Raw genomic sequence first — 12,247 nt, forward strand, 5'->3', positions numbered from 1 at the left:
CCAGAGAAAGCGAGGAAAGGGATTTGAATACTTTCCCTTTAGTTGCTCACCCCACTAACCCTTCTTTTACTCAGCAAATCTGACTTCTCAAGCACTTCACGTTGACAATAAGACACGTGAATTTCCTGGGAGGAATTATATAACTCTAAATTAAAATTGTTATAAACAGCTGAAGGACAAACAGACTACATGGTGTTACCTAAGCCAGCGAAGCATTTCCCCACAAATGCCATGTTCCTAGGAATTACTGCTTTAAATAAGTTAATAACCAATATCTAAGTGTCATGAGTGGAATAAAGTGCATATACAAGCAGTAGCAACTAGTAAGAAGTGTGCAGTAAGCAACCTTAATTAGAACAAAAGTTAATTAAATCTACCATGGAGGATCACAAAAATAACTCTATCTCCTCATGACCTCAATGATGATATTGCTGTTTCCCAAAGTGTTCTGCCCCACCTAGCATGGCACAAAACAAATGTTCTTTCCATCTTGCTGTTATTGGAAGAGAAAAAAAAGGTATTTTATTCCCTTTTTTTCATTCTCTGTTGCACACTGAACACTGTCTGCCCAGTGGGACTAGTACACACAGCCTCTGCCTCATCCAAATGGGCTTTGGGAATCAGAGCATGCTCTAAAAGCAAACAGCCTGTTATTTAGAATAGTGATTTAAAGTAATTAGAGTGAAATAGTTCTATCTGATAGAGGCAAAGCTCGTCTAAGTAAGTTCAGTCAATTAAGCTTCTTTCATCTCACCCACCTCAGTTCCTCCTGGACGTGAATGTGTCCATTTTCCCTTCCTCTGGACACTGTAAGAAGTCATTCTCTCACTCTTTGCCCCTTATCTATGCCAGACACCTAAATTTTAGTTGAAATATCCCTTATGTCATTCATGCACTGTCTTTAGTTCCATTTGACAGTAATGAGAGTGACCTGCTCAACAAACAGGACCAAACCTGCAGTGCTGGTTTTGCTCTTCCCTTTCCTCTGCTTCTCCACAAATGTATGAATTTTACATCTCTGTGCTGCAGTAAATCCTAAAGCAAAACTCCCCCGGTGCCCACTGTCCTTGCAAGCTCCAAAACAAAGGAGATGCTGCAGGGGAGGCTCCCAGGCTTTGCTGAGTGCCCGGAGAGCTCATCCTGTCACTGGCCAGGTGACTCAGGAGATGTGCCCACAGCCCTAAAGAAGCTTTTTGCAAAATCAGAGAGTGGAGACTCGATGTAAAACACCTCCCCCAGAGTGTAAAAAGGTCTGCATGGAGCCTCCTGCTCACAACAGGGGAATTAAGAATGCAAAAGCTGTGCTGTGTTTGGTTTCTTGAGGGTTTTTTAATTTTCTTTTCTTCTCTCGGTATTACTATAAGAGAGCCAAATCGGATCCCTTGTGACTTTCTCTCTGCTACTTCTCTGGTTTGGAGTAAAGAATGTTAACAAGACAAATCTAGAAATCTAAATTAGTCTTCAATTCATTTCACAGAACATTCGTTCCCTCAAAAAACACCTGAACAAAGAAAAAAACCAACCCAAAATTCCTATAAAGGCTGATAAAACTCCTCCTCCCCCAGTTGTTGATATAACATAAAATTAAGATATGAAAGCAAGATCAATAACTCATTTCCTCATGCATTTTTGAGAACAGCAACATAATCAAGGAGTATAAACAGTGCCAAGTCATTTTACGTGTTTACAGAAGAGCTGTTAAATAGGATCTAAATAATGTAGTTTTTAATGTTGATTTTTTTTCTTTACATGGCATGAGGCTTAGAGCAACAAAACCTGCCTGGACCAACCTGTCCCACACAGTTCAGAGTCATTAGGACATCTACAGTCCCACAAAGGGATTTTTATTGTCAGCACCTGAGGCAATAAAGGAACCACCAAATGAAGCCTCAAGCCCCAAAGGCTTTGAACATGGACAGACACTTCCCACCCCTACAGAATAAAATAATCCTATACTTGTGGCTACTGCAGATGTCAACAGCATTTTCTAGACCAGAGAAGCAGTTTTACATATGAAAGGTTTGATGTGCTTCCATGTGCCACGTGGTTTAGGACTAAACTGATCCTTTTTCAGAGTAATCCTTGCTACATTAAAAATAATTGCAAATCTCAGCAGCAGCAACATAAGAATGTGCACTGAGTTAGATTTTACCCTGCAGGCCAAAGACTGGCTCGGACAGAAGAATAAGTGGGATGGAACTCCTGTAATTTATAAATGAACACATCCACCTGTAATTTATAAACGCACACATCCACCAGCAGATCTGAGGAGGGGTCAGTGATCCCTCTGCATGAGCTTCAGTGTAGTGATGAAACGAGGCTTGGGCACCTGAGGCATCCCAGGAGATTATCAACTTCCTTAAGTATCCTCTGTCCTCTCCTTTTCTACATTATAAAACTGGGAGAGTAAAATTACAGACCTGTGGCATTGCAAACAAACAGCACGTGTGGACTTCTAAGTGAATTGAAACCTATGTACCTTTGAGACTTAATCCTTAGACCAGTCTCTCTGGGACTTCCAGAAAACCCAGTGTTACCACCATTTCTACAAAACTAAAACAATGATAGTGCAGGCAACTGTCAGCAGAAGTCTTACTCCGAAAAAAAAATTGTATTCACTTCATCATCTAATCCAGCATCTAACTCAGAGTGTTTCTTTGAGAAGAAGTTCAGCTGTAAAGGTAACATCCAAATAAATTAAGAAATGTAAATGAAGTGATTCCCCCCCAGTCCAGATTCCTTTCAGTAATAAGATTTTTAGCCATGATTTCCATGAAGTATGAAGAGGAGGAAATCCAGCAAAGAAAAATAAAATTTCACAAGGGAAATTGGTCCCATGCTCATGGCTATTTTTTATATCATTTCTCCTACACACACAGATGATTGTAAAAACTTCTACGTGTTTAAATATTGAGGAAACTTTTCCTCACCTGCCACTTTCCCAAATAAAGAGACTGAACTAACTTTGCTTAGAGCAGCCACGTGGTTTGTTTTGCATTCTCAGCCCAAATCTCTTTTTCTTTGCACTGTTACAGACTAGAGACATAAAAAGAATAAAGTCAGTACCTCAGAAGGTCCAGGAACAATTACTATGAGATAAACTGTCTCATAGTCCATCCTGTACCTTATCTACTCACCTTCCCTTGTTGCCAAAACATTTATTTCTAACTGATGCCCATAATCAGCAAGAGAACTCACACCTCAAAGAAGAACATTTCCTCCCTCTTCAAACAAGCAATATTTAAAGCTACTCTGAAGGAATCCATCTGTGAAAAGCTGTCCCAAGCCATCTGTCCAAAACCATTATCAATGATGGAGGTGCATAAAGGTCACTTTTCTTTCCTCTCCAGTATTGTATGATATGAAAATGAAAATAAGCTCATGTGGTGGCAAAATCTACATGACATGAAACTTTGGTAGTGCTACTTGCAGTCTGAACAGCAAGACAAGAGCAGTCCTGTGGCTGAACAGGGATCACACAATAACTTGAGTATCCCACAATCATTTATGATGCCACCAAACCAGATTATAGCTGTGGGTGAAGGTGTACAACCTGCACACTTTATGTCCACAAGATAATCCTTCAGTGAATTCTAGAGTATAAAAGTTCTCACAGATTGCTTATTAACAGCAAGCTCTCATGGAGCAGAGAACTCCTGTTTCAGTGCCATCTGCATCTGCAGAGGGAATATACCTGAGTTTGGAGCAATCAATCATGATGAAACCCCAAATTATCCCTAGTATAGCAATACATTCCCTCAGGGATGTGAGCTCCAGCAAACACCATCAACCTCCTCCTGCAAATAGTGTGTGACACCCAAAGATTTGGTCTTTATCATCAGATCTTTTAGCAACCCATAATGGTTCAGATATTTGATATTTTTGGCATCCCAATGAATCTGCTGACATATTAGTGGGGACATTCTCATCCTGTGCACTTGTACATGTAAGACTCACCTGACCTTTGACAGCTTGGCTTCTGTCGACTGTCAACATTAAGACCAACTATGTGCTTCCACTTCCCAGTTGTTAAATACACCTTTTTTTTTTCTTTCCATAGAAAGAAAAAAAACACTTAAACACAGACAACAAGCTATCTAATGGATTATCAGCACACTATTTCAGATTAACCTCTTGGCATCCCCCAAACTGGAATGACAGAACAGTCTTAAACTGCACTGCAACGCTTTTTGTAAGACACGAAGCAATTCACTTTGCAAAAGCACGTGGAATGTGAGCTCTGCTCCTCCATCCCCATTTTACCTGTTCTGCACCATGCTCATGGCCATCCAGTCCGAAGGGTAAACGTTCTTCCCAATGAGATCTTTGAACATTATGAATGTTTCCATCAAGAAGTCCTGGAACGACAAAATGTTGTCAGTCTGTGGTTGTGGAACACACAGTTTCTGCTCCACTTTGCTCCCAGTGAAGCCAATAAAAGAGTTCCTGGTGGTATCAGTAAGGCCAAGATTGGAACTGCAGTCCTTGTAGAACAGGAGTCTCAGAAATGAAATGTCTCCAAATGAAAGCTAAAAGCCCCATTACCTTGGGATCTTAAGAAAATAAAAGCAGGGATGAATTGAAGAAGAATTTGTAGTAAACAACTAAAAGTTTGGAGTAAAACTGTTGATTTTTTTTTTAAATGAATTAAGAAAACAGTCTCACTAGACATAAAGAATAAATAGATTTGAAAAATACCGGATTTTTTTATTTAGTCCATTTAGTCCACATTTAGCATTCCAGTTATGGCACCACTCTGACTTCAAGAAAGAGGAGAAAGTGGTCAGTTCTTGACAAGTGCAAGTAGTGCCTCCATGGACAAACTGTCCAGGATTGGACTAATGGTGCAATCAAAACCTTTGCCAATACCCTGACTTACTTCAGAGTTATGTCAGGAGTGTAAAAAGACATAAGACCATGGAAACCTTCCAGAACATAGTGACCCCTGGCACAAACTAGAATGTATCCCAAGTATCAATAAACTATGCCATAAACAACTGGCATAAAAGGATGCACTGCAAGAATAGGGAATTTACTGCATTTATCTTACAACATTATCTGGAGCAGGAGTAGACTCAACAGTGAAAATGAAAAGTGGAAATGAGTGAAGTGGGAGGGAGGGTTCAACTAGTTGAGGATTGATTTTGTTGGAGTCTTTTGTTGGTTTGGGTTTTTCCCTCCACAGAACAGTTTAACACAAGGATCCCATTACTTATTCTTGATCATTACATCACCACCTCGGTGCCAGTGTCAACAGGAGACATTTGTGTCCTTCCAACATTTACAAAGTTGTCCAATGTCACCATTAGAAGAGGGAGGGAACAAAATGACACACAGACAGAAAATGTACAGAAACAGAATTCATACTAGGAAGAATCAAACAAGATGCTCAAAAAAATACCACTGCTTTTTCACAGGAAATGAAATACTTAAAATTAGTACTCACCACTAGTTCTGAGCTTGTCTGAAAAGTTTCAATGTACACTGAATAATGCTGGTCACTCATCTGGTTTAGGATGGCTGTCATGCAGGCCACGAAATGATTCTGAAAGCAAAACAGACACAAATCAACACAGGTGGATCACTTACAGTGTGGGATTGTGCTCTTTCTGAAGCTGCAGTACTCAAAATGACTGATAAATCCATTTACGTGTGCAAAAATAAGTAACATTCAAGCTTTTGCAAAACCAAATGAAATAAATATGCTAAGAACTTGAAAAAGAGCATTCAAAAGCTGCCCTGCCACATGGAAACACACATTGTGACAAGAAAACTTCATATATAATAAAATATAACTTTATATATAATAAAGTACAACTTTATGTATAATGAAGTACAACTCAGTATCACCTTAAGACTGCTAAAAAGCACATGAAGTTGTCTAGGAGTCTTCCCTTAGGAAGTCATAGGAAGAAAACATGTTAGCATCAAAATTTTGTAATCATTCCAAAAGTACACGATATTGACAGGAAGAAATAGGGCAAGAAATGCCATTTTTTACATTCTGCAGGTGTTTAAGCAGCTATTACAGAACTGTCAGACTTCCATAGAATACTATGACCTCCATAACTCAGAACTTCTTTCAAACTTCCTCAAAAGGAAATATTTTATTTTCTCCAAGTCCTGAAGTCAAAATGCTAAAATCCATAACGTGATTCGTAATCCTGTGTTTTCATGTAATTTCCTGAAAAACATTTATCTCCCAACAATAACAGCAATGATTCGAAATTTTCCTTTCAGACGGTGAAGAAACCTCCTTATCAATGCCTTTTAATTTGCTGAAGTTTTAAAAGTGACCCTGATTTAAACGCTTTGACTTTGTTTTAACGAGACAACGAAGTTGAGCGTGTAAAATAACGTTCTAGATTTCCTTGAATCTTTTCACCACAGTGGGTCAGAACCAATCCCAGGGGCTCAGCAGCCCCTCTGAGCAGAATCTGATTTTCCCCTGGTGCTGCTCAGAGTCTCTGTTTGACTTTAATTCCCTTTATCTCTCTGTTACATCAGGGACACGTTACCAGGTCTCGGCTGCTCTGTCGCACCCAACCATTTTTTCCCCGCTCCAGAGGAGGGAATCGTTCCTTCCTCAGCTCCAGGCTGTGACCACTAGAGGTCTTGTTCTTCCCTCCATGAGCTGCTGTTCGGTTCGTGCTGCCCGTTTTTTATTTATTTATTCCTACGTGAGCAGACCCAGCACACTTCTTGCATACAACCGGTGAAAATTACAACCTAAAGGACCTAATATACCTTCTTTTGGAGTAACAGGAATGCCAGTGAGAGCCTTGCCTACTTTTTTAAGGCTAAGAAGACACATTTTCTGCAGGTAGCCCAAAAGCTTTTCAGGTAAGAAATCGTGTGTTCTCGGGTACTGATGCTCTTCTAAAAAGAAATGCTGATTTCCCGCAGTAGTAGTTCACTTTTACAGTTCTGGAGCAGAGAAATCTTTTCTGTGATGCTCAATGCTTTGCTGAGAGGAATAATGAATTGCAAGGGATTCAGTGCTGAGATTGTGTGGGGGTTTTCTTCTTGTGCCTTGATTTTTAAAAAAAGATAACCAACAGAAGTTAGAGAATTGCCATGAAAAGCAGCTTGTATTTTTAGTAGTTAAGCATTCACCACTGAATGCCTTTCTAGACTCAGGTTAAAAAATCACTGCTAGAAATAAGTGGCATTTTTTCACGAGCACTGAATGAATGTAATATGTTGCTTAAAGGCATACAGACTTTAAGAAGGTTATTTCCTTTGTCAAAACCAACTTTGAAAAATGTGTCTATATGTGTGATTATGGTACAGCATGAATGCCTATTCTTAGTGACTGGGTATGGTGATTAAAAAATTAACAGATTATAGCACGCCTTGAAAATAAGCAGAGACCACCTATTGCTGTGATCCCACCCAAGCTGTCAAATTCACCTCAGTGGGGCTGAATGATACACAAAAAAAAAGTGACAGTAAAGATAATTTGCTACGAAAACTTCTTCCATCATTTCCACATAACTGTAAAGCAGGAAAATACACAAATACAGTTTGATCTGGAGGCGTTTTTCTCGCCAGCAATCTCAACTATCAGAAATCAGCTGCCAGCATCTTTATAGGTTAAATCTTGCCCCTCCCTCCTAATCCCCGAACACGAGCAAGAAAGATTCGCTTCTCACAGGCAGCCTCGGATCTCTGAAGTGCCCTCTCCCCTCCTCCCTCCCTCCCAGCATTGCCATTCTCACTGGCAGAACTTAAGGATAAGAGAGGGTTCTTCACAGCTGTGATCAGATCTGCAAATATCTCTGGGTGTTCACCGAAATTCTCCTCTGTGGTTTAAGTGCCTCTTAGTGGAATGTGCAAAGAGCATGAACTGCTGGTAAATACAGTAAGTTCAGCCCAAGAACCAGCTCTCACACTTGGATCAGCTGCATGTTCACTGGACAGGCAGAAGAAATTCAGAGTCACACCACAAACTAACGCTTATGATTTAAAAACTTATGAAGTCAAACATTGGACGTAGGGATTGAATGGTGTAACAGAGAAGGTGAAGTTCAGGTGGAATCCTAACAAGTCATTTCAGCTGTGCTTTGGCCTGTTAGGATTTATCCTGTGAATTACAGCAGAAAACGTTGATTAGAACCAGGTCAAATGTATAAAAAATAAATGTATCAAAATAAGCACTTGACTGCTGAGGCAATGCAAAGAGAAGCAAGTCAGCACTGCTATGAAGAGATCTAATAAAATATGTTGAAAACATTCATTTCTATTTAAATACAAAAGAACCCATAACAGAAACAGTGCTGAATTCTATTTTTTAAATAATAGATAGTTCTCTGACAGCCTTTCAAAAATCTGTAAAGAAATAAGGAAATCCACAGTATGAACTTCAGCCAGGAGTAAATAGGTAGTCAAGTGAAAGTGAGAGGGGAAAACAGGTCACGAGACATTTAAACTCTCTATCCTCTTAAAAAAAGATAATATTTAAATGAACTAAAATGCTGCCTTTAGTACAAACACTGCAAAGTGGTGGGTAAGGCAAAAGAAATTCTATTTTGGTGGAGTGTATACCAAGTACAGCAAAAGGAATCACAGATTGACCCTGTAACACAAACAGGGCTCCCTAAGGCCAAGCAGGAAGAAGGTGGAATCTCTTCCACGGCTGTAAAAGCGCAGATCAGCTGTGGGTGCAACATTTTCAGGAAAAGAAACAGCTGAGGCACATCAGGGGGATGTGAGTAAGATGCCAAACTTCAACACCTAGCAACTAAAGCACACTCTGCAAAGGCACATGGTGACAGGTTGCCGTAGTAACTTCAAATAGAGGACAAGGATGAGGCAAAAGCATGAGAAAAACAACAGGAATAACGTGGAATGAAGCTGCATTTTTATTCTAATCTAATAGAAGTGTTTCAGTGGCTGTAGGGTGGGCAATCCTCGTGCTGGAAGTTTTTTTATTTCATGAGGGCACTTAAGTGACATTTACCCACTTTACCAATGAGGAGCCCGAGTGTGAATACAGAACCCCATGTACAGCATTAAAGAGCAACCAAAATAAAATCATGAATAATTCCTAATAATCCAAAGACTTGAAGGCTGAGATGATATAGTTATTTTTATATTCCCTCTTGAGCAGAATATTGGATTTTTTTCAAATGTTTATTTTGCTGTCACAACTGCTGTAAGGTGAGAGGACTCTTTGCATAGCACCTCATAATCTACACTCACTAATGATGGTCTATATTAATTAAAGCACAGTTTTCTGTAGTGGGTAAAGAAACTTATCCAAACAATCCAATGTTTTTGAGGTATTTGCAGCAATTATACTGCATAGACTGGATTTCATCCTGAACTCCTTTTAAGGTTAAGCCAGAAGTTTCAAAATTCATCATATGTTAGTGGCAGAAATTGTAAAAATAATACACATGAAAAGCATGACCAAGAATTTCCACGGGCCAGTTTTTTCTTTTTTGCTTTAGTTTTTTTGTTCAGAAACAAGTTCAAAAATTTTTCTGGACAAAAAGTAATAAATATATAATCTTGAATGGAATTAAAGAAAAACTAAGCAATCAACTATTTCAATCTAATGTTAAAAATCATCAATATTCATATTGGACCACAAACACATTACTGGGAAGGTCTCAAAAAATCCTGTCTTCACAGAACGATTGAGTCATCACATCTGTTTAGTGTCATGGGCTAAAGAGCAACACAATTGCAAAAAAAGCATGGCAGATGCTCAGTGATGCCACGAAGAACCACAGCAGCTTGAAGCCACAGTTGCTCAGAAAACCCCATTAAACCTGGAGGACTGTGGCACATGCAGAGGTTGAAACAAACATCTTGATCATATCATGCAAACACTAAACAATGCAGGTCTGACAGGAAAAAACAAGCAGAGTTTGAAGGGAATTGCTAATGTAGTAGCTCTGGTGCCTCTCCAGAAATAGATGTCTCTGCCAATGCCTGAGCTGGCCTAAAATGTACTGTTTCTGCAAAGGCACAAATACATAAACACTGGGACAGGCTGCTGTGCAACAACCTCGGGCGTTCCTCACTTGTGAAGTGGGAAACAGCTCCTCATCCATCCAGACTTGGAGCTTGCCAATGAACACACCTCACCAATGATTAATTTAAAATAACATTCAGCTCCTCTTAGCAGGTCTGAGTTTTTAATTTTCCGTTTATACACTCCCGTAGTTCATTGGTTCAGTCTCCTTGTGTTCCACAGCTGAGTGAACAGGAGCTCATTCCACACCTCACTGACAGCTTTGGATTCCTGGCTGAAAACCTGCTGGGCTGTTTTAGCTGGTTCTACCATTTTCTTTACATTCATATGATTTAGCTAAAAGGATGTTCAACTCTAAAACCAGCAGCCTACGAGGTAGAATAATGCAGAACAATTTGGTAACACAACAAGATAGTAAACAGCAGCTGCTCTGTAGGATTTTAAGACATCTTACAAGTTAGACAAGCAAGACAATTTCAATATTATTTCATTTAAGACTTTTCCACATGTAGATAAAAGCAGTACAATAATGGTTATGAGTATGGTATAAAAGAACCTTGATTTTCTTAGAATAAATCCTTTACCATCTATTTTTGGTATATTTTTAACTTCACACTCATTTCCCAGCCATATTCCAAAAAAAATATATTTTTCATTCTCTGTACTGTTTTTGCTGCTGCTGGGTTTTGTTGTTTCGTTGGGTTTGTGCCATAAATCCACTCCAGAACTTCTACTCCTGTCTCTGGCTGGGATGAACACTCTGTAATTGGTTCACCTTGTGCTCAGGTCTGTGTTCAGACACAGTTCTGTAATTTACTACCTCTCCCATAATATTAACTTGACGTTCATCTTCAAGCTGCAGGTACCAATAAATGATGGACAGCATTATTCAGAATGAGGTCAGGAGGCAATCACCTGGCACGAGCAAGCATTGCTTGGAAGCTGAACTGGCTCGTCCTGAGCACAGTTACCCAAAAATGAGCTGTTTTACCTCCTCTCTTACCCACTGCTGTCACACTCCTGAGCTCAGCTCTGCTGGATCAGATGAAATCTTCCATCCTGGCCTTCAGGGATCTGTGTAGCTTCTTCCCTCCTCCTCTGCAATCCACTAATTGCTTCCCCATAATTACTTGAGCTACTTTCCAGAAGGGTCCCACAGGCCAGGAGGAGCTTCCTGCCCTGGTACATGAGATATCCTCTGGGAAATCCAAGAATCGTGGTGCTGTCAGGCTGCTTATTTCCAAAATTCCTTGTTCAAAGTGCTATTCCATTGCTCTGATGCCACTTAACTTGAGAGGGACACTCAAGTGACTTGTCCTGCCAAGTGTCCCAGTGCACTCATTCCCGTGCTGGAGATAATGCAGTCAGTATTCCATGGAAACAATGGAACTACACACACAAAATATAGGCAAATAATAAGATTAAAGGTACTATCCATGGTTTATTTACTGTAGCAAAGATTGACCAATCTCTTGCATTTAGAAGGACTGGAAACCAACGTGGGAACTTGCAGGAAGGGATGCAGAGACTGGGAGGAGGGAGTTCCCTGCCTGGAGGGACAAGATTTAAGAGCAGGAAATAACCCAGACTGCAGAGCAAAACACATCAGCTGCAAGGGGCACCAGCACCAGGTCAAAAAGTGTAGAATTGGGCAATTTAAACTCATGGAAGTGCAGTAAACATCTTTTATTTCTAAGCCATATATTTTAAATTTACAAGTATTGTGAAGATGAATGTCTTGGGTGATGATTCACTTCCTTAAAACTAAACAGAGCCACCTCCTGTATTCCCAGAACTGAGCCATTCTATTTGATTTTGCTCTTTTTTCAGCTGCACTCACTGAAGACAGAAAAATTAAATTGAATTTCAACTACGTGATCAGAGATGAGACTGATACAATATATTTGTGAATGGTTAAAAAAAAAGCTTTATCACAATAGCTCTGCTTAAAACTGCTGAAAGTCATAGCATTCCTCTTACTTTTAAATTGATCTTACAAAGAAAATAAAAATCATTTTCAAACAACTCACATCCATTACACTAACAAATCTGCCCACTGTGTTTGTTTAGGACTGATTAACAGCAAGTAGAGACTGTCAGAACAGCTTTATTTTGTATCTGAATTATTTTTCGTATTTAAATTACATCCAATTGGGGTTTATATTGGGCTTTTAGTTCCTGTGTAACAGTGGGCTCCACTCTTAAGCTTGATAAAAACCTTGGAGTCTGGCTAGTGGGGTAAAGGGCTAAAAAAACATAGCA

The 12,247-nt window shown here is 39.6% G+C and overlaps 2 protein-coding genes across 3 annotated transcripts in view; one reads left to right on the forward strand and one right to left on the reverse strand.

The window, feature by feature from the left end:
* DOCK2 (dedicator of cytokinesis 2) overlaps positions 1–12,247 on the reverse strand; it is a 165,379-nt gene that overhangs the window by 55,714 nt on the left and 97,418 nt on the right. Inside the window, exons 28-29 of the mRNA XM_027643547.1 lie at positions 5,447–5,545; positions 4,264–4,358 (exon numbers count right to left, since the gene is read on the reverse strand). Of these exons, the coding sequence (XP_027499348.1) occupies positions 4,264–4,358; positions 5,447–5,545 (194 nt within the window). The remainder of the gene's footprint in view (positions 1–4,263; positions 4,359–5,446; positions 5,546–12,247) is intronic.
* INSYN2B (inhibitory synaptic factor family member 2B) overlaps positions 6,562–12,247 on the forward strand; it is a 30,154-nt gene continuing 24,468 nt past the window's right edge. Inside the window, exons 1-2 of one of the 2 annotated variants that reach the window (XM_027643544.1) lie at positions 6,573–6,644; positions 6,766–6,843. The gene's annotated coding sequence lies outside the window, so the exon portion shown is untranslated. Of the gene's footprint in view, positions 6,844–12,247 lie in introns of both variants that reach the window. The other variant, XM_027643545.1, reaches the window with a different exon arrangement.

This window comes from Corapipo altera, unplaced genomic scaffold (genome assembly GCF_003945725.1).
Source record: "Corapipo altera isolate COAL_440 unplaced genomic scaffold, ASM394572v1 75, whole genome shotgun sequence".
Classification (NCBI taxonomy): domain Eukaryota; kingdom Metazoa; phylum Chordata; class Aves; order Passeriformes; family Pipridae; genus Corapipo; species Corapipo altera.